Below are 23,252 nucleotides of genomic sequence, written 5' to 3'. Positions count from 1 at the left end.
TGTCCTTGAGCAAGGCCATCTTGCATTCAGTCTACACTGGGGGTTTGAATAGGTGTGACTGAAATAATAATGTGAGTTCTAATATGTATACTATGCCACAAGAAGGATTTTTATATTGCGCCACAATTTCAAACCTCGGATGTAATTTGCATGCTTTTATTTTGAAAAGTGATTTTGAAGAGTCGTTTTTAATGTCTCTTTTTTACGAAACTCATTTGATTGTTCCCTAACGCCAAGTGCGCACACTCAAATATCATTTCAGGCTTCAATCACCATAGTGGTTTAGGCTAAACATTTATTTTACTTCAAAGTATTATCATTTATTAAAGTCATTTAATAAATGATAATGCAATGGGCCTGTTAAACCATTTGAATGTGTCTACGCCATTTCTTATTTAATACTGACGAGGAAGTTTCAATTTTGACAATAAAAGGAGTTTAATGACGCGAGTTCACATTTTGTCCTCTTCAGACGTTAGTAGGTTTGGGGCGCCCCCTGCTGGGTGAATGTGAACATACAGAAGGAATTTTGATCAGTATGAAATCACGTCGCTCAGTCACGTCATAACATTTTGTTTGGTGGTAGTTGTAGTCAACTAATTGTCAAGCATAGACATAAAATACTTAATATGATAGGTTTTCTTGTTTTTACAATTATGAATTAGTTTGGTAGGAGAGCGCCAGTAGTAGATATTTATCATACTTTTACTTCTGTTAAGTTGCAGTTTGTGAAGTAGAACCAAGTTCTAAAACATCCCTCTATGATGTCATCAGTATGCGACGTGCTGTTGAAAACAGACAATTGACAGCTGAAGTCTAAAGAAGACAGCAGTAAATGCACCTTTGCTGTTACCCGCCATTAAAAGCAACAACTGACACTTTTCTTACAGTTTAGATCATTCAACAAAATGTTTTGTGGTATTATTGTTTGTCAAATCTTAACTGTTGTGTACATTATATGGATTTTGGATCGTTTTCAGTATGGTTGCTATGGCAACAGGGGAATTACCTCTATACATTTCCTACATTTGGGATATTTAGGGTCACCATTCACCTAAGGCAGGTTTAAACATCAGATGACTTTCCTGTGCCAACTCACTCAGACGAGATTGAAACCACTAGAACTAGTAACATGGACAAATAAACCACAAATATTTATCATTTAAGTTTTAATAAAAACAGTTGAGCAATTTACAAATGGAGAGAAGAGGAGAAGACAGTCTAAAAGCGAAGGAAGGGCCCTCTCTGTGTCTGCGTCTGGGGCCCCTGCTGCAGTTGTAACCTCAGCTGTTGGGAGTAGGGGTCCTCCAGGGACTTGACACAGAGACTCATCCTGGGGCCGGTCTTCCACTCGGTGCCGCTCTGGTCCACCACAGACGCCTCCACAGTGACGGCGTGTGTGCCCAGGACGCTGAAGTTTAAGAGGAACTGAGTGCTGAAGTAATCGTTGTGAGGCTCCACGCGCTGCTCCATCTCGTTGGTCTTGGCGTCCAAAGCCACCTGCGGAGACGGGCAGAGGGGACATTCAAGTAGATGCACTTTACAACAGCTTAAACAGCTTAAACACATCAATTAATTGTCGTTTCTTGGATTTTGATGGGCAACTACAGTCTTCAAAACTAAATCTTCTATAAACATGTAGTGTTTTTTGTTACCTCGAAGTAGGGAGTATATTCGCTATAAGTATAGTAGGGGTAAACAAACAACATGAATAAACAGACAGATAAATTGGGCAGATAGCATATTTTGGCATATCGGCCTTGAATCTCCTGCACATTTATTTTGAGCTGACCGCTTGCTTAAAGTAAAGACGTAAAAGCTTTTTTTGAACACTTTACTGCGAAAATGTTCTGCACAAAATGTGATCACACCTCCCAAAGCTGAAACTGCAAATGTCAAACAAACTTGAAATGTATAATTATTAGAAGTTTGTAAAATACAGGCAGTTTTCTGCTGGGAAGGTAGGGCCGGTTTGAGGTGAGAGATTGAGGATTAGGTGAAAAAGAAACTCCCAGTGTGAGGTACAACAGGCCTAACTGTGTGCAAAAAAAATAAAGGAATAGAGCGATGGACAACAGCTCAAAAACGCTGACATTACCTTGTGGTCGGCTCCACTCTTGCTTTGCAGTGTTGTGGTCACGCTCAGACACACAGACTGGATCTTTCTGAAGAGTCCGGGGCTGGAGCCGTGCTGCACTACGCCCTCCACCTTCAGAGTCAGCTGCTGGCTGCTCTGCACTGGGATGGGCTCAGCAGGCGAGCGCGGAGAAGGGGACAAGGCCAACTGAGGAACAAAGCACAAACACAGACATCTATTAGAAATGCAAGGTTTTCAAGGTGGGAAATACATGGGGAAATGTACAGTATTGCAGTGGTTTGTTTTAGAGATGCACAATTAGAATATCCAGTATATTGTCCATCATAAAAAAGTCAGCGTAATCCCTCATTTGTCCAGGAGTGATCCATTGTAGAAAAAGATTCACGTCATGTGAACACCATTTTTTGAAATACAAGATGTTTCGACTCATCCAAGAGTCATTCTCAATCTGTGGATCTCGTTTTAAAACTCCAATATTTCTCCTTCTCACAGTAACCCCTGCCCACCGGGCGGAGCCTCCTGAAAATAGCCTGTCCTGTTTTTCTATTTGTTAGTATTGTTTTTAAATTTCACCTGAAACTAATCTTCTTTGCAGCCGGGTAATGGGCCATAGCAGCCCTCTCATCACTGATGAGTACCTGATTAACATCTGATTGACCCAAGGTTCATCCCGCCGCATGGCTTCAAAATACTGCTGTATATTCCAGATAAATTGAGCCATTAAAGAGGGATTCTCTCCTCTTTCAAACCATCTCTTCTCCTGCAAAGAATCTTTACATCACCGTCTTCAAAAGAGTGGTTTGTGGCTTTAAGATGAAGATGTACGATGCTCTGTAATCCTGAATTTGCTTGTCTTCTGTGTTGATAAAGCCTCTTGTGCAGTGGCTGTTTAGTCTCACCTGTAACACTCTTTACAACTTTCCTCACTGCATTGGATAGAAAACACTACATTGCTCTGTTTTTGTGTCGGCATCTTGTCCTTAAGATGAACCAGTTTTTGTCTTAAAGTGGTGGTTTAAAATAAACAGGGATATCTAAATCATTTGCAGTTTTTCAGAGTCCAGACACACAAGAGATAGAGACTTCCCTTTTGTCCTTTTTTGTCTTGCTTTTTGGCTCTTTTGCTTTTTGGCTCTTTTAACTTTTTGAAGAGCCAAAGCAGGGTAATCACAGGCTGAGAGAGCGTTACGGACATGTTTTTCCTCCTTCCTCTTGCCTTCTGAGCTGCTGCCCACTTCATGGGCCCAAAAACACATACTAACAGGACAGGTTTAACCTGTCCTGTTAGTATGTGTTGGGGGGACATGAGATTCTGTAAAAAACATTTGTCACAAGCTTCCTACATAAATTTAATTTAATTCTGGATGTGCACACAGCACATTGTATTTTGGAGGCAGGCCATTTTCACATCAAGATCCATAGCAAGATTGCATTTATAACTATATTTATACACCGTTATCAGTAGCAGAGCAGATACAAGTTGATTATGTTAAATACCTTGATGCTGGTGGACTGCAGCTTCTGGAAGAAATACCTCTCTATGGACAGAGGGACCTTGAGCAGGGCAATGACAGCGTCACAGAGACAGCTCGTGTGCTGGAGACACAGAGGAACAGTTAGTAAAACCGGACAAGAGCAGGCCTCGTGTGTGGTGGTCCAGGCTGTACCAGGTATGAGACGGGGGGGTGCTTCTTACTCAGGCCCTCCACCTCCTCCAGCACTTTGGTGAACACAGACAGCATTCGGCGCTCGAACTCACTCTCTGCCTGCAGCGAGCCGGGCGCACCACAGTCCTGGAAACTACAATGAACACAAAACCACAAGAGGACAATGCAGGTCATCGGGATTTCAATAAAACATAACCGTTACCTAGCAACCGCAGGTTTTACGTGGTTCAAATCTTGTCTCATTTACACAATAGTTCTTTGGCAAATCAAACTAAATTAAATCTTTATTTTGTTAAACGAATGCCAGAAAAAATGTGTTCTTTGTGTGTAAAATTGTAAAAGAAGGCAAGGCAAGGCAAGTCTATTTGTAGAGCACATTTCATACACAAGGCAATTCAAAGTGCTTCACACAGCAGGAAAAATGCATTCAAATCACAAAGAAATTACAGAAATACAATAAAATTAACTAAATTAAAAATTATCAATCCAACTGATTTTCTAAACTAATAAAATCACAAACAAAAGAGAAGAGTGCAACGATAAAAATTAACTACAATAAAATTAACTAAATTAAAAATTATCAATCCAACTGATTTTCTAAACTAATAAAATCACAAACAAAAGAGAAGAGCGCAAAGAAAAAATCCCTTCAGTCATATGCGCAGCTAAACAAAACTGTTTTTAGCTTAGATTTGAACATTGTCAGAGTTGAAGCCTGTCTCACATCTTCAGGAAGACTGTTCCAGATTTTAGCTGCATAAAACTGAAACGCAGATTCCCCATGTTTTGTCCTGACTCTGGGCACCCGCAGGAGGCCGGTCCCCGAGGTCCTCAGAGTCCGAGATGGTTCATATGGCACTAACATATCCAAGATGTACTTTGGTGCTAGGCCATGGAGAGACTTGTACACAAGCAGAGCTGCTTTAAAGTCTATTCTCTGAGCCACAGGAGCCAGTGCAGAGACCTGAGAACAGGACTAATGTGATCATACTTCCTGGTTCTAGTCAGGACCCGAGCAGCAGCGTTCTGGATGTACTGCAGCTGTTTTACAGCTCGTTTGGAGAGACCAGTGAGCAGGCCATTACAGTAGTCTAATCTAGTGGAGACAAACGCGTGGATAAGTCTCTCTAAATCTGGTTTTGACACTATATTTTTGATTTTGGCAATGTTTTTTAGATGGTAAAAAGCTGCTGATGTTATTGATTTGACGTGGCTATTAAAGTTCAAGTCTGAGTCCATTATTACCCCCAGATTTCTAATTTGGTTTGTAGGTTTTAGAGCGAGACTCTGGAGGTGACCGCTAACACTTTCTCTTTGTTTCTGTGGCCAAAAACGATTATTTCAGTCTTGTCTGAGTTCAGCTGGAGAAAGTTGTTTTGCATCCACACACTGATCTGTTGGATGCAGTGACAGAGTGAATCTACTGGTCCAGAGTCACCTGCCGATAGTGAAACATAGATCTGAGTGTCGTCTGCATAATTGTGATAGGACACATTTTCACTGCGTATCAACTGACCCAACGGCAGCATGTAGAGGTTGAACAGAAGGGGACCCAGGACTGACCCTTGGGTCAGGGTCATGTGGTCTGAGACACAGCTACCAATTTCAACAAAGTACTTCCTGTCTTCCAGATAGGACCTTAACCAGTTTAGGGCAGTGCCAGTGATGCCCACCCAGTCCTCTAGTCTCTGTAAGAGGATCCCATGATCGACAGTGTCAAAAGCAGCACTCAGATCTAACAGAATTAAGACTGAGGCTTTGCCCGTGTCAGTGTTCAGGCGGATGTCATTTGTCACCTTGACAAGAGCAGTCTCAGTGCTGTGATGAGGTCTAAAACCTGACTGAAAAACATCAAATGAGTTGTTTATTAAGAGGAAATCTGTGAGCTGTTGGTAAACAACCTTTTCAAGGACTTTGCCCCAAAATGGCAGATTAGAGATGGGCCGGTAATGACTCAGTACTGCGGCATCAAGACTGCTCTTCTTTAGGAGAGGCTTTATGACCGCAGTTTTCAAAGACATTGGGAATGTTCCAGATTGAAGCGACATGTTAACTATGTGAGTGAGTGGTGCTAACAAACTGTTCAGCACAGACTTTAGAAATTTGGTGGGTAACACATCAAGGCAGCATGTAGATGAACTCAGACTGGTGATGATCTCATGGACAGTTTTGTCAGTTACTGGTGCAAAGTGAGTTAGCTCTAAGTGTCTTGGTGGTTTTAGGGTAATTTTTTGCATTGTGGGATTTATAGCATTTTTAATGCCCTGAACTTTGTCATTAAAGAATAATGCAAACTCATTACACTTGGATGTGGAAATGAGTTCTAATGGCAGCTGAGCTGGAGGGTTTGTTAATCTGTTTACTGTGGCAAACAGGACACGCGAGTTTTTACTGCAGCTTCCAATTATTTCAGAAAAATATCTTTCCCTAGTTCTACATAAGATTAGGTTGTACATGTTCAGCTTTTCTTTGTAAATCTCTTTTTGAACCTGGAGCTTTGACTTGCGCCATTTCCGTTCGGCCCTGCGGCACTCCCTTTTCTGTGCCCTGACCGAATCATCATTTCTCCACGGCGCCTTCTGCTTATTTTTAACCATTTTAGCCTTTATAGGGGCGATGGTGTCCAGAACATTCAAAACACTAGATGTAACAGAGTTCAACAAATCATTTACATTAGAACATGAGACATTTTCAAAGTTTATCATTTCCATAAACAGTGCACCTGTGCCATCACTTATGTGTCTCCTCTGAACAACTGCAGGACCAACCGGAGGTTTGGGAGAAACAGACAGGTCAAAGAAGACACAGAAATGATCAGACAGAGCAACATCGATCACATTAACATTTGAAATATTTACCCCCTTTGTAATTATGAGATCTAGAGTGTGTCCTTTGCTGTGGGTGGGGCCTCTCACATGCTGAGTAAGACTGAAGGTTTCAAGGACAGCATCAAGCTCTTTAGCGTTTCTGTCACAAATATTATCAACATGCACATTGAAATCACCTGTAATGACCAAACCATCAAAGTCTGTGCATATGACTGAAAGCATCTCAGTAAAATCATCAATAAAACTTTGGCAGTGCTGGGGAGGCTTGTATAAAACAATGAAGAGAATGGATGGAGACCGTTTTAGCTCCATTTTAAAGGATACATACTCAAATGATGAAAACACCCCAAAAGACAACCTGCGGGTAATTATTTCATCTCTAAAGACAGCACAGACTCCACCCCCTTTTTTGTTTTCTCGTGTTTCAGATTCAAACTTAAAGTTGGGTGGAGCAGATTCTACCAGAACTACATTTCCTGTGTTTTTGTCAAGCCATGTTTCAGTTAAAAACATAAAATCAAGATTATAAGAAGAAATAAAATTATTAATTAAGAGAGATTTGTTACATAAGGATCTGACATTTAGCACAGCAAGTTTCAGACTAGTTTCAGTGAGACTGGGCTTTATCTTTTCACAGGGAATATGAATCACATTTCTCAGATTGGGCCTGACTCGCATTTTGTTTTTCCATCTGTGTGATGATGTGACTACAGAAATAGCACTAGGGGGGGCTCTTTTTACATAGGGCCCCGGGTTGGTTTGATTTTTAATGTGACAATAAGTCCCGGCAACGCTGAGACCCAGTGCATCCTAGCTATGGGAGATACCAGGTAAAAGGCGAGGTTGGATGGGTGGTGGGGCTTTTGTAGCCAAGGAGAGTTTGGGACCAGGTGAGAGGCGAGGGGGGATGGGTGGTGGGGCTTTTGTTGGTGTAGTCGGCATAGCCCTTGCTATATTGGGCGTGAGTGGAGCCATCTTAATGCCTGATTTGATCAGACTTTCAAAATGGCTGGGAAGGCCCATGGGTGAGAGTGGAGATGAGAAGGAGAATGATGAATCTTTAGTGGGAGTAGATGTTGCAGGGGGAACCCAGGGCTGGTGTGAAGGCAGGGGCGATGACAGGGATGTTGTTGGGCTTGTCACAGATGGGTCCAAGGCCTTTGAAGATTGTTCCTTTGCTGGAGGCGGTGGAGGTGAATGTGGAGCAGCTGGAGCTGAATCCTTTGCTGGTGGTGGTGGAGCAGCTGCTGATGAATCCTTTGGTGGAGGCTGAGGTTGTGGTGCTTTTGATGTTGAAACATTGGCTCGGTCTCTGGCTGATGGAGCAGGAATTCTTCTCTCATTCCTCTCTTCTCTAACTATCTGCTCAGGACCCTGTCCAGGCCCAGTCCAATGCCTCAGAGCGTGGAGCAGGTTCTCTGTCAGCACCCTCACTCCACCTCTGCATAGGTGGGGGCCATTTCTCTTAAACAGGTCCTCTCGTTTCCAGAATAGATAGAAGTTCTCAATATAGTGTAGTCCTCTCGGGGAACACTCTTTGGACAGCCATGTTTTCAGCTGAAGAAGCCGGCTAAACTTGTTTATCCTCCTGTCGATGTTTGGAAGAGGTCCACTTATGAATGTTTTGATTTCCATTTTATCAAGCACGTCGAATAACTTCAAGAAGTCTTTTTTCAAAACTTCAGTCTGTTCCCGCCGTATGTCCACTGCACCCACGTGCACAATCAGCTGTTTAGCTCCTCCATGCTTAGCCATAATATTTGGAAGGAGTGACGTTATCTCAGAAACAGTGGCGCTTGGAAAAGAATGTGTGTTTATCTTTTCATGCGTCACGTGACTTATCGCGCCGTCCCCAACTAAAACAATCTCCGTGACCTTGGCTTGTGGCACAGTTCCTCCTTGCTGTATTTTGGCCACGTCATCTTTCCTTTTTTCATTTAATTCCATCTCTGAAAGTGGTAAAAATCTGTTGGTGAGCTGTATTTTAGGTGACTTCACGTTATCTTTGTATCGTTTAGGCTTTGCTCCAAGTTTGTTCCAAGAAACAGCCTGGTCTTTCTGGTTTTTAGACAGTTTTGGAAACGACACAGAGTCACTGCGGTTTAGGTTGAAAGTAGCAGTTTTTCTTGTAAAAAGTGTGCTCTTCTTACCGTCGGTTGACACAGGAATTGTATCGTGAAGAACTTTTTCAGATTCCAAAACAAATATCCGTGTTTTCAGCTCATTAATTTCTTGTTGATATTTCCGACAGCGTTCACAGTCTTTCTCCCTTCTTCTCACGGACATGTTGCTGGCGTCAGATATGTCGTTAAAACTGGAAAAATGTTCTTAAAATCCTTGGTTTACTTGAAAAAGTCTAAAGCAAAAATGTTTGGAAGACAAAAACTGATTAAAAAGCAAAATAAATAAGGAAAGCAGCGATAGCAAGCGGAGCGAGCAAAAAAGCGTGTGCACTCTTCGGAAGCAGGAAGCTTTTCATCAAGAAACTGTTATTATTAATGACAGGGATTCTTAAACTTTCTCCACAACATGAAAACCTGACATATGCACTTTAATGCAGAGGTTACTGAAGATTAACACTTGTGACTTTTACCTTGCAGCCTGGGGGTCGAGTATCAGAGCTTCAATTACATGAGACACCAACAAGCAGCTCTGTTGTTGTCTGGTTAGTAAGTTAAGAACATTCAGTCTAAAAGTACAGGTAATAGTGGTACATGGTAGTTTAGTGGTGGTCTAGGGGTCCAGATGCCAGGCTTGAGGTCCTTCATTTACAAAGAATACCTGCAAACATAGAACCCAGACTTGGACTAAAATTACACATCCCACATAAGCCAAAGTTGCCTCCAAGACATTGGTATTGTTTGGGTATAAACTTGACCTTCAGATAAATTAAAAACAATCAACGTTTCTAGTTTATGTACTAGGAACATTGTAGGTGTAACCGCAGAAAAAAACCAAAAAACACTAAAGTTATAAGCTGCAATACATAAGACTGGCCACTAGAAGGCATTCGAAATAAGACAATGAGAAGGAACGTTTCACTTTTTTGAGCAACTTTCTCACTTGAGAACAAGGATACAGCTCCACGTTCCGCAAAGTGGCAAAATCCGCGTCAAACGAAGACTGGTGGAGGTCGGCATATCGAGCGGCGAGACTTCGGAATTCATCCATGCACACCTTCATCTGCAGACGCACATTTAGAGATGTTCCATTAGATGTACATGACTTCCACATGACTAGTAAACTGTATGTCGCAACCCCTTGGTAGTAGGTTATTATGTTCCATGTGGAGAGAATACAAGATCAATAGACAGACAAAGATGTGAGAGTGGTCACCAAGAAAACCAAGTGTATTTACTTCCCCCCCCCCATCAAAATAGCCCCAATTATTTAAAAAATGGAGGGAAATACATTGATCAAGTACCTGAGGAGAAATATGTAGGAATAATTCTAGACTCCCAGTTAAATTTCAAAAGTCAAGCTAAACTGTGAAAAACTAACAGATCAAGCATTCATTCTTAGAAACACCCCGAGTGTGTTTTCATGTTTTTAAATTCTCTGATCCTCTCACATCTGTCCTATGGAGCCACTGGTCTCACACTAGTCAGACTACACCAAGCCGGTCTTTAGACCTGTGCCCTACAGGTGGATGACAAAAAACAATTCGATTTCACCACTGTAACATTTCTTTGAAGCACAACATTTTATCACTCTCAATTTCTCTTTATTCAATTCTTAAAATGTGTTTTTTAATGTGTCAATAGTTTGGCCCCAAAGCCTTAGAGCAGCATGTTCAGTAAACTGCAGAACTGTGGCAGGTCAAACAGAGCAGCCTCATGTGGGGGACTGTAAAACATGATTCACCTTTTTATAAAACATGATTCACATAGACAGCCTTCTCAGTGAGGGGAGTTTGTGGAACATGCGCTTTGTCCATTTAATAGCCGACATATTCATGTTTAATATGCTTCTGATGCGTTTCTAATTTGTCTGACCTGCATAGAGATGCGCCCACAGCGCTGCAGCTCGTTCCCTGAGGTCAGGGCGACGGTGGTGGCGATGGCTGGTGGAGGACTGGTCTTCAGACTGTTACAGGTGCAGAGCAGCTGGGACAGGGCCTGCACCGTGTCCATGCGGAGCTTCATCAGGTCACACTGGAAGCTCAGGGGGGACAGGGGCGTGCTGGCAGCCTATACACACACAGATACAAACACACATTACACATGACAAACACACACACACACACACACACACATTACACATAACAAACACACATACACACATTACACATGACAAACACACACACACACACATTACACATGACAAACACACACACACACTACACATGACAAACACACACATACACATTACACATGACAATCACACACACACACACACATTAACATGACAAACACACACACTACACATGACACACACACACACTACACATGACACACACACACATTACACATGACACACACACACATTACACATGACAAACACACACATTACACATGAAAACACACACATTACACATGACAAACACACACATTACACATGACAAACACACACACACACACACACACATTACACATGACAAACACACACTCACACACACACACACACACACACACATTACACATGACAAACACACAAATTACACATGATAAACACACACACACACACACACACACACATTACACATGACAAACACACACACATTACACATGACAAACACACACACACATTACACATGACACACACACACACACACACACACACTACACATGACACACACACACATTACACATGACAAACACAAACACACACTACACATGACAAACACACACACACACATATACACATTACAAACACAAACACACACTACACATGACAAACACACACACTACACATTACAAACACAAACACTACACATTACACATGACAAACACACAAACACACACTACACATATGACAAACACACAAACACACACACACACACACTACACATATGACAAACACACAAACACACACACTACACATATGACAAACACACAAACACACACACACACACTACACATATGACAAACACACAAACTACACATATGACAAACACACAAACTACACATATGACAAACACACAAACACACACACACACACACACTACACATATGACAAACACACAAACACACACACACACACTACACATATGACAAACACACACACTACACATATGACAAACACACAAACACTACACATATGACAAACACACAAACACACACACACACACACACTACACATATGACAAACACACAAACACACACTACACATATGACAAACACACAAACCCACACACACACACTACACATATGACACACACACACACTACACATATGACACACACACACATTACACATATGACACACACACACACTACACATATGACAAACACACAAACACTACACATATGACAAACACACAAACACACACACACACACACACTACACATATGACAAACACACAAACACACACTACACATATGACAAACACACAAACCCACACACACACACTACACATATGACACACACACACACTACACATATGACACACACACACATTACACATATGACACACACACACACTACACATATGACACACACACACACTACACATATGACACACACACACACTACACATATGACACACACACACTACACATATGACACACACACACTACACATATGACACACACACACACACACACACACACAGAACAAGAAAAATAATCCAATAAAAAAATAATAATAATATTCATATCCTACATACTTAAAGGCGCAATGGACGATTTTTCGGCGATTTGAGAACGCAGGAGGAAGTGCGCATGTGCACTCCCCCGTGCGGACTGATACAACACACACGTGCGTTTGTTTATTAGCGCGACGGATCGCATCGCATCTCTTGTCTCCCGTAGATTTCCGTCTCTTCTGCGTCAGTTCGAACTGTCTTTCTCCGTCCTAATTTTGTCCCGTACACTGAGGGAACTATATTATGATAGATCAATGCGCTTAGACACGAGCCGCACGAGGCTGCAGGTGAGCGGTAGGTGCGTTTTATAATTGATACGTGGCAGGACTAATCGGCAGTCCACGCCACGAGGAAATAAGACTCAGATTTGGGCCAAAAAATCGTCCATTCAACCTTTAAGTAATTTGAGCGTTCTAAATATTTCCTTTTTTGCAAAGTAGACTTTGCTAATGAAATTATGTATCAAAACGCAGATGTTTTGACCTGATTTATGGTTTATATCTCTCAGATTTTTATGGTTTAACATACAGAACAGTATGTCCCGTTTTAAGTCAAACATTTTGTATAGTTAAAATATATTTCTAGTTAAAAGTTAATGAAAACGTTACTCACCCACAAAAGGTAAAATTAAATTAAAACAGAAACAATAATAATAATCGAATCTCCGGAGGGAAAAAAAATATATATTTTAAGCCATACATAAAAAATATTTGCAATATGTTATTTTCACATCTGGTCAAAACTCCTAAGATAATATTTTGTTGACAGTAGAGCTGCCACTTCTAATTCCAGAGTAGAATCAGCAGGTTTACTGTGTGATATCCACGTGCTGCTTACTGTGAGTGAAGCGATGCCCTTCTGGTAGGACCTGAGGGCTTCGGCGATGGCGCTCATGGCTCCACTGTAGTCGCCGTCCTGGATGTGGCTGAGGCACTGCTCGGCCTGGGAGAATTCCTTCAGACTGTTGAGCCAAAAGTAGAAGTGTTCGGAGGCGACGCGTGTGCGCAGGCTTTGGTACAGCTCACTGGACAATTCATGGCAGCCCTGGAGAAGGGACACGTGGAGCGGTGAGGAACAGTGGAGTCAGGGAGACCTCAAGAACAACACACTGGACCGATCATATTAATTTATTACATAGACTGGTCATGTGACAAAACATCAATATTCCAAAACATCGTGATGCTATATTTGGTGGAATTTGTATAATTTTCAAAAAAAGAACATCGCAAAAAATTGACCCAATCTGCACCTTCAATCAAGGACTGGACGGATATTATAGTGGGGGAAATAAATCAAACATGGACTCTATTTGGAGCTGGACAATTTGAACAGACTTTGGACAAAGTGGGACCACTATCTGGATTTGAATGTGTCGTGATTCTGTTTCTGTTTCTGTAAATGTGTGCTGCTTATGCACTTTTGGGTTTGTCCATTGCTCTCTGGTCGTGGTCTATGTTTTGTGGGGTGATCGAGCCTTCTTTGTCGCTGGTCCCAGACTCTGGAACGACAGTCTGGGACCCCCCGACATGCCCCCCTGACATGCGCACCATCGCAGACTTGAACCTTTTTAAATCTAGGCTTGAAACATATTTATTCAGACTGGCTTTTAACACTGTAATGTAGTGACACTTTATTTTGTACAGTTTGTTTTTAATTAGTTTTTATGTTTTGTATTGCTTGATTTTATTGTGAAGCACTTTAGTCACTTTGAGTGTTGTAAAGGGCTCTATAAATAAAGACTGATTGATTGTGGTTTATATTTGCAGTTTTTTTTATTGAAAAAAATCTCAATCTCATTGTGATTAGTCTCTTAAAATCAGCTACAGCACTGACATCATGCTCATTTTGTTGCTTGTTTTGGGATGTAGTTTGAGTACTGATTAAAACGATAACCGTTTTCTGCACTCACGACTAGAGACGTTCATATAAAATCATTATGTTGTGGATAACTGTGCCTTAGGATCCTCATAATATAATAACAGAGGCCAAATGGTTTTGAAATGAATATTGAAGCAACATTTTCTGATTTTCGTGATTTAACATTGCAGAAAGCGTTACCATTCGTGAAGCTTGGCGTGCGATGCGGTACACGGTCCAGCCATTCGCCACACTCTCCAGCTGCTGCTTTATAACCACCTTCACCTCCGCCGAGAGGGAGGACTGACTGGCAACGAAGATCACTGTGGCCAAGGACACCTACAAAAGAACAGGTCAGGGCTCTTGTAGATGCAGTACGGTTACTGCGTCGATGTGTATGTGGCAGTACACGTAGGACACATACATCAAGTTGCCTCGGGCCCCGAGTGTCGCGGTATCGGACTAAACTAAAGGTAAAACTCACCAGGAGCTCTTGTTGCTTGTCCGTGGAGGAGTTGCTGGTCACTCTGTACAGGTCCAGCAGGTCTCCCAGCATGGAGTCTCCCAGCACGGGCAGGTGGGAGGCGATAGCGGCGAGGGCGTGGCACATGGACACGCACGACCAATCACAGGCCACGTGAAGCTGGCCCAACAGGAACTCCACCGCCGATTGGCTGAGATGAGGGCGGTTCTTCAAAAGCTTGACTAATGAGGTGAGAGCTGTCTGGAAGTCACAAATAAATAAATGAATAAATAAAAGCGTATACCGTACTAGACTAGTGTACTTTCTGCCCCCATAGTGTACCTTCTGCCCCCATAGTGTACTTTCTGCCCCCATAGTGTACTTTCTGCCCCCATAGTGTACTTTCTGCCCCCATAGTGTACCTTCTGCCCCCATAGTGTACCTTCTGCCCCCATAGTGTACCTTCTGCCCCCATAGTGTACTTTCTGCCCCCATAGTGTACTTTCTGCCCCCATAGTGTACTTTCTGCCCCCATAGTGTACCTTCTGCCCCCATAGTGTACCTTCTGCCCCCATAGTGTACCTTCTGCCCCCATAGTGTACCTTCTGCCCCCATAGTGTACTTTCTGCCCCCATAGTGTACTTTCTGCCCCCATAGTGTACTTTCTAACCCCATAGTGTACTTTCTAACCCCATAGTGTACTTTCTAACCCCCATAGTGTACTTTCTAACCCCATAGTGTACTTTCTAACCCCATAGTGTACTTTCTGCCCCCATAGTGTACTTTCTGCCCCCATAGTGTACTGTCTAACCCCCATAGTGTACTTTCTGCCCCCATAGTGTACTTTCTGCCCCCATAGTGTACTGTCTAACCCCCATAGTGTACTTTCTGCCCCCAGTCTACCGTCTAACCCCATAGTCTACCGTCTGCCCCCATAGTCTACCGTCTGCCCCCATAGTCTACCGTCTGCCCCCATAGTCTACCGTCTGCCCCCATAGTCTACCGTCTGCCCCCATAGTCTACCGTCTGCCCCCATAGTCTACCGTCTGCCCCCATAGTCTACCGTCTGCCCCCATAGTCTACCGTCTAACCCCATAGTCTACCGTCTGCCCCCATAGTCTACCGTCTGCCCCCATAGTCTACCGTCTGCCCCCATAGTCTACCGTCTGCCCCCATAGTCTACCGTCTGCCCCCATAGTCTACCGTCTAACCCCATAGTCTTAAAAACAAATTGAACATTAGCAATATTGTTTCAAGTTGTATCTCTGCTCTTATTGATCAGTAGAAGCAACAAGTGATATTTATACTCAAAAAATTATATTAAATCAAATGATTAAAACAATGATTGCCTAAGCGTCATCACACTGTACAGTGATCCCTCGCTATATCGCCGTTCACTTTTCGCGGTCTCGCTGCTTCGCGGATTTTCATCATGCATTGTGTTCTGCATTCTGATTGGCTAAACAGTCTCTCCGCGTCTTCTCTACCTGTGTGTCAATAACGTTATGGATTAATATGTACACGTACGTAAAACCGCTTGCCAAATTGAAGTTTGCGAGGCCGGTGAGAGCAGCGCGTGTGAGCTGCGGGAGACGCCGGTGAGAGCGGCACGTGTGAGAGGCCGGTGAGAGCGGTGCGCGTGAGCTTCAATGTTTTATGGAGTATTTCATTGTATAATAACTGTAAAAAAATAAAGGTTTCTACTTCGCAGATTTCGACTCCCGCGGGTTCTTCTTGGAACGTAACCCCCGCGATAAACGTGGGATCACTGTAAATAGTTTTAGTTATCTCTAAAATAAATCTAAAGACTGTACATGAATTGCAATAGAGTCAAAATAGTGTCTCAAATACTAAAAGTTAAATAATGTAGAGAATCCATGTTGTTAAATTAAGGTATGTATTCAACATTTATATTAAAAATGCACCGTGTCACAGCAGCTCATGGAGAATTCTTTGCTTTGCCTAGAAGTTCCACAGTGTGGCATTTATTTAACTACAACTGTTTTATTGCTAAAAAATGAACCCTTGAAAATCAAACATTCTCACAGTAAACAAGGTAGATCTGTAACCTTAATGCCATAGTATGGAACATTCTAGGCAAAGCATGAAGACAAGCCCATTCTGTTCTTACTTTGAGCGTGGCCTGAGCGCTGAGGCTGTGGTCCTGACTGCAGAGCATCACCAGAGACTGAAGGGCCAGAAGTGTGTCCTGCTCCAGCTGCACCATGTCTGCAACAGAACACCACATCAGGACACACACACGGACACACACACACACAGACACAGACACACACAGACACACACACACACACACACACACACTAACCTTTGTCAGGACCACACAGCGTGATGTTAGTGAGGACAACGACCCCGTGACCCGACACCCACAGGTTGCTATGGTAACAGCTCTCTTGTGCCAGTTTGACCAGGTCTGTGAGTTTGGGAGGGACCGAGGATGAACCTGAGAGCAACAGAAATGTGTCATCCTAATACTTTAACTGTTGATAGAAAAAAGTGTGTACTAAATCATACCTGGCGTTTTATTGAAGTAGAGCTTGATTGCGATAGTTCCGGATAAAGTGGAGATGACAGCTAACATGCCCAGCTTCAGACTGTTGTAGGGGCAGCTCAGTGCACACTCACACAGGGTCTAAAAGGTGTCAGAGTAAATACTTTTACACATAGGAATGTATCCTTCTAGAGCTGAAGGTCAGACTACACAAGTCCTTCATGGACCTCCAGTACAGAGGGTCCTGGTACAACGTGCACTGAGGAGAGCTCAAGCTCAAGCATGGCGTTTGTTATGGACTAATTGTGTTGCGTGTGCTGCAAAAGAGCTACCTGAGTGTCCTTTCGCATCCACAGATGTGGAGCCTTTTTAGCCAACAGCTTTAGGTCATTTATGGCCAGTCTTTTGACAGCTTTTCTGGGGTCGTCTTTGAGATACTGCAGCAGAAGTAGGAGCTGAACAAAGCAGTACAAACAAAGTAAATCACAAGGACCACAGCAGAGAGATATTACATACTGAGACCGGGGTCAATGTAACAGTGTTGTAATAGTACATCACCTGTTTGGGGATGTCAATGAGCGAGGAGGCAGCCAGCTGAGTGAAGGTGTGCAGTGTGACGATGACCATGGGCGTGGAGGGGTAGGAGTCCACTAGATGCTGGAGGAGCTCTCTGCTGCTGGAGGCCAGGCTGGCGTCATGGTGCATGTGCTGCAGCATCGGAATCAACTTCAGCTTCATTTCCACAGGAGTGTCCAAGCCTGAAGGGGAGATCAGTTATTGTAGTGTGCCATATATTTCATATTTTACATTGTGGTAGCACAGTGTGTCCTTTATTGTCTTAAGTACTTAATTAAGCTGGTTTAAGTACAGTACAAATCAGTTGGAAATTACCTTGGATCATTTCACTAACTTTGTTGCAAATCCCAGCTGCAAAGTCTCTGAAATGACAGATGTGACATTTGACTGAAGTCCTCTTATGGACACAGCTGTACTAGGTCTCATGTCTCTCACTTGGACTGAGCGGAGAAGCTCGCAGCAGCATATATCGCAGCCTCCACCTCCACGTTGTCGTGCGAGTCAAGGCTCTGGCGGATGTTGTGGTGGGCGTTTTTTCTCTCTGGGATAATAGAGGCCAGGCTCCCAAGCATTCTGCTCAAAGATGTGTAACAGATGGATCACAAAGTACATGGAAGCAGCAAGTATCTTTGGACTGCACAAGTTATATTTTTTCTGACAAGCTTTGGGATCAAGATCAGATTTGCGATGCATATATTTGCTGACTGAAATAACAATGAACAATACAAGAATTACATACAACATTTTGAAGACTTATTCTTGATACTAAAGGAAAATGCTCAATACTAGGGGTGGTAAAAAAAGTATTCATGAAATGATCGCAATTCTAAATCTTAGATATTCTGGATCGATTCCAAATTTCGCAGAATGTATTTTTAATTACGTCACTGTTTCTGCTGTATTCACTGTAAAATTGTAAAATGCCCCCTTTAAACACATGTTTCACATCCTCAGTAAACTGTGGATTGTATTAAACACTTTTAATAACACAGTGTTATGCAGTAGAACTTCATTAAAACACTGTGTGCAGCTGGATCTAATTTAATAGATGTAGGTGCTGCTGCTGCTCAAGTGAGACAAAACTGTGACTAATTTGTGAGGGAAAAATGTAAAAAAGAAAAAAAAAGAAAAAACTATGTTATACCAATACTTATTTTGGAAGATGGATATAAAGCCCTAATTTCTGTCCCCTTCACGTGGGGCCAAAGTGTGAGGAGAATAACAGCAGCGATGTGTGAGCGTTACATACTTAATTGTATGTAAAAAATGTAAAAAATGAGGGATCACACCGACACACTTAATTGTCGTTCATTCAAATGGTCTAATTAGAACACAATTCCTCTATTCTGTGACTAGCTTAATAAGTTAATAATACATGTACAAGTATGTAATATACCATAAACAGCCAGATAAATACTGGTAAGCTGTTACAGGGTTACTTTTATGGAGTATAGACAGAACTGAAACATATTTTTGCATCCAAAATGGTTATTATTTTTTAGATCGTATGGTCATATTGTGCCCCGAATAATCACCATTAGCGATTAAGCGAATAATCTTGACGCCCCTAAATTCCATACAACTGTGCAGGCCTGCGTTTGTCCCGTTACCTGAGAGTGATGGCTCGGGCCACAGGGTCGTTGCTGTGTATGACTGAAAACACCCGTTTGACAAACTCATCCACATTCAAGATCTTTTCCAGATGCTTCTCACTTTGCTGAGTTACTTTCAGGACACAGAGTCGAAGGAAATTATTCCTGTGAACATAAAATTACAAATCGATTTTATTTTTTTGCGTGTATATATTTTTTTTGCCGAGTAGTACAATATCTAGTATCTGTTTCTAAACAACACCACATACACTTTTAATACGTGAAACAAAACACATCAGAAGGAACTTGGTGCAACATAAAGCAAGGAATTATAATAGTAAAATATAAAAACTCTGCTAAAAAGGCATGCATAAAATAAAGTGTCAGAATAAAATACTTAAATACAAAAGCTATAAATACGTGTGAAACCAGCAGTCCTGAAATGGTCTATTTGCAAAAGAGGAAACACCAAAACCAGAAGTCCTGCCGTTTTAAAATGATGACAGACTATGAAATGACTTAACACCATTTAAGTTCCCGACTCTCATCCAAGAGACGTTATTGACAATGACTCTTGGATGAGAGTCGAAACGTCTATTTTTTCAAACTGAGTCCAGATGACTACAACTGAAGCTTTTTCTACTATTAACACCATTTATCAAAATAGAATCATCTCAAATTTGTCCAAATTAGATAGATATTTAATTTTTGACATACTTTCCCCCAAAAAATATGATTTAATTTTGTTAAAACATACTTTCTTAACTGCTGTTGTCAGGCAGGCGTTTTAAATGTTTCATCGGTTTAATTTCTGCCTTTGCCAGTAAAAAAATTCACTTAGAGTCACGTAGAACGAGATCAGATTTGTATCCGATTCAGCCCCGCATAACGAAGGGGCCAAGTTCACATTAAAAGATGATTGGCTGAAGAAATGGGCTGTTCACACTGTCAGGTTTGTTCCACGTTGACTTGCAGCGTGAGCGCGGCCTATCATATTCTTTCATGTTTTACAAGAGCTGCCAAAAAGCATCGCTCTGCTACAGATAAAGTGAGACAAAATGAAAGAGTGGCCATTGCGTGTAGGCCTACCCGAGTCTAAAGATGTCTGCCAGTTTGAGAAAGGCAGAGTTGATCAGAATGGGAAAGGGATACTTCTGAAAGAGTTTAGGGAACAGCACCACAGCTTCACACTGCTCGCCCAGTTTACCGCTGCGCAGGCCTGCAACACAAGACAAGTTAGCGTTAGCTACAGTCCTTTTTCTTTGTCCACAGTTTTGTAATGCTTTACCTTGCATTTTAAATGGAATGTCATTTTCTTTTCTTGCAGGGCCATATCATGTGAAAAGGTAGACATTTTGTGAAGTCTGTACTAATAGGCCAATTTTGAATCCTTATTTATTTTGAATATTGTTGACACACAGATGACGGACTTGCTATATTGTTACCAGATGAGGTGACAGCAGTCATAAAAGGAATCCTAGGCACTCTGTAGGGTAAAAATAAAAAAAATCCTCTATTAACATGGACTGTCTTTCATCTGTGTGTCCATAATGGCCTTGTCCTTGAAGAGCACCTGCAAATCACCTTTTCTGCACTCACCTTTTTGTCTGTTTTTTCATTATTATTGATATTTGTTTGTATTGTTCTTCTACGTTACAATTGCAAGACTACAATTTCCCCATGGTGGTGGTAAGAATAACTTCAATATCACTCAGATTTATGCATTTGCCGACACTGCTGCAATCCTCTCTGGAGCCATGTTGCCAGTAGTTCACTGGCTCTAACACTCTTGCCTTCACATTAATACTAAATAAAACAGTCTGCATGTTCTTCTCATGACAGCCAGCAGGAGCGAACAGCCATCCGTCTTGGTCAATGGAGAGCATTAGATGTAGTTGAACATAATTAGTATCTTGGAGTAAGTACATGTGAAGAAAATGTCCAATGTTATTAAACTTACTTGTTATAAACTTGTTATTAACTTATTAAACTTTAAACATATAAGGCATTTTCTGATTTTAAAGTCTGCAAAATCGTAATATATGCACTGTGGAATAAGCACCTGAGCATTAACCAGAGGAACTGCGATGTACAAAGACACAGGACTAAGTTTAGCCTCACAGTGGTGTCTATTAGAGTGTGTACTATGATGACACACAACTGTGACTCAAGTTACTGAAGTTACCCCACCTTCAAACAGCTGATAGGTTTAATGTTTTTTAATGTCAAGTAGTCTGTTGTGTGAATTTTGTGTTTTTTTTTTTACTTAGGACAATGGATGAAATGTAGGCATATTTATGTTGCTGACACATTGATTCATATGCACTATTCTAATTAAAATAAATCATTACAAATCATGTTGCTCATTACGTACACATGTGGCTTCGTGTCATCTAATGTAGTCCTGATAACTGCATTGCTGTCAGTGAAATGGACTGTACATAGCTGTGTGAGGACATGTTAGCTCTGTAGAAATGGACTGTACATAGCTGTGGGAGGACATGTTAGCTCTGTAGAAACGGACTGTACATAGCTGTGTGAGGACATGTTAGCTCTGTAGAAATGGACAGTACATAGCTGTGTGAGGACATGTTAGCTCTGTAGAAATGGACAGTACATAGCTGTGTGAGGACATGTTAGCTCTGTAGAAATGGACAGTACATAGCTGTGTGAGGACATGTTAGCTCTGTAGAAATGGACTGTACATAGCTGTGGGAGGACATGTTAGCTCTGTAGAAATGGACTGTACATAGCTGTGGAAGGACATGTTAGCTCTGTAGAAATGGACTGTACATAGCTGTGTGAGGACATGTTAGCTCTGTAGAAATGGACAGTACATAGCTGTGTGAGGACATGTTAGCTCTGTAGAAATGGACTGTACATAGCTGTGTGAGGACATGTTAGCTCTGTAGAAATGGACTGTACATAGCTGTGTGAGGACATGTTAGCTCTGTAGAAATGGACAGTACATAGCTGTGGGAGGACATGTTAGCTCTGTAGAAATGGACTGTACATAGCTGTGGGAGGACATGTTAGCTCTGTAGAAATGGACTGTACATAGCTGTGAGAGGACTTGTTAGCTCTGTAGAAATGGACTGTACATAGCTGTGGGAGGACATGTTAGCTCTGTAGAAATGGACTGTACATAGCTGTGGAAGGACATGTTAGCTCTGTAGAAATGGACTGTACATAGCTGTGTGAGGACATGTTAGCTCTGTAGAAATGGACAGTACATAGCTGTGTGAGGACATGTTAGCTCTGTAGAAATGGACTGTACATAGCTGTGTGAGGACATGTTAGCTCTGTAGAAATGGACTGTACATAGCTGTGTGAGGACATGTTAGCTCTGTAGAAATGGACAGTACATAGCTGTGGGAGGACATGTTAGCTCTGTAGAAATGGACTGTACATAGCTGTGGGAGGACATGTTAGCTCTGTAGAAATGGACTGTACATAGCTGTGAGAGGACTTGTTAGCTCTGTAGAAATGGACTGTACATAGCTGTGTGAGGACATGTTAGCTCTGTAGAAATGGACTGTACATAGCTGTGGGAGGACATGTTAGCTCTGTAGAAATGGACTGTACATAGCTGTGGGAGGACATGTTAGCTCTGTAGAAATGGACTGTACATAGCTGTGGAAGGACATGTTAGCTCTGTGCTACTCTCATTAATCTCACCTTTTTCCAGCTCCATGAGAGCGGAGTTTGCGTCCAGTTCCTGCTCGCCATAACACGCCTCGGACAGGAACGAGCGGGCGGTGGACAGAGCCATGGTGGAGACTTTCTAATGACAAGACTGGAGAGCTTTCATGAGCTTTTCTTTCCCTCAAACAGAAACAACACAGATGAAAAAACAG

At 42.0% G+C, this 23,252-nt stretch overlaps 1 protein-coding gene across 1 annotated transcript; it reads right to left on the bottom strand.

The window, feature by feature from the left end:
- Nucleotides 1-1,152: 1,152 nt before the first annotated feature.
- On the bottom strand, nucleotides 1,153-23,252 carry ints7 (integrator complex subunit 7). The gene is made up of 20 exons (XM_072454066.1): nucleotides 23,074-23,252; nucleotides 20,485-20,614; nucleotides 19,414-19,560; nucleotides 18,239-18,376; nucleotides 18,119-18,165; nucleotides 17,786-17,985; nucleotides 17,560-17,682; nucleotides 17,251-17,368; nucleotides 17,045-17,179; nucleotides 16,850-16,947; nucleotides 14,740-14,979; nucleotides 14,457-14,594; nucleotides 13,236-13,442; nucleotides 10,589-10,783; nucleotides 9,673-9,776; nucleotides 9,187-9,255; nucleotides 3,766-3,898; nucleotides 3,596-3,694; nucleotides 2,099-2,284; nucleotides 1,153-1,500 (listed from the first exon to the last, which is right to left on the bottom strand). Exons 1-20 carry the CDS (start codon nucleotides 23,165-23,167, stop codon nucleotides 1,222-1,224), a joined length of 2,880 nt encoding a protein of 959 aa, XP_072310167.1. The 5' UTR covers nucleotides 23,168-23,252; the 3' UTR covers nucleotides 1,153-1,221.

The sequence above is a fragment of the Eucyclogobius newberryi genome, unplaced genomic scaffold (genome assembly GCF_026437365.1).
Source record: "Eucyclogobius newberryi isolate DKJ021-1_F unplaced genomic scaffold, fEucNew1.0.hap1 SCAF_1, whole genome shotgun sequence".
Taxonomy (NCBI): domain Eukaryota; kingdom Metazoa; phylum Chordata; class Actinopteri; order Gobiiformes; family Gobiidae; genus Eucyclogobius; species Eucyclogobius newberryi.
The sequence above is the reverse complement of the archived record's forward strand: the minus strand, read 5'-3'. Positions and strand labels throughout refer to the sequence as shown.

What these genes read in the sequence shown, in the direction of transcription:
- ints7 (XM_072454066.1), bottom strand. Translation starts at nt 23,167, where the DNA reads ATGGCTCTGTCCACCGCCCGCTCGTTCCTGTCCGAGGCGTGTTATGGC. An exon ending in GCTGTGTGGTCCTGACAAAG is followed by an intron (nt 16,948 to 17,044) that starts GTTAGTGTGTGT and finishes GTTCTGTTGCAG; the next exon opens with ACATGGTGCAGCTGGAGCAG. An exon ending in GTGGGCGCATCTCTATGCAG is followed by an intron (nt 9,777 to 10,588) that starts GTCAGACAAATT and finishes GTGCGTCTGCAG; the next exon opens with ATGAAGGTGTGCATGGATGA.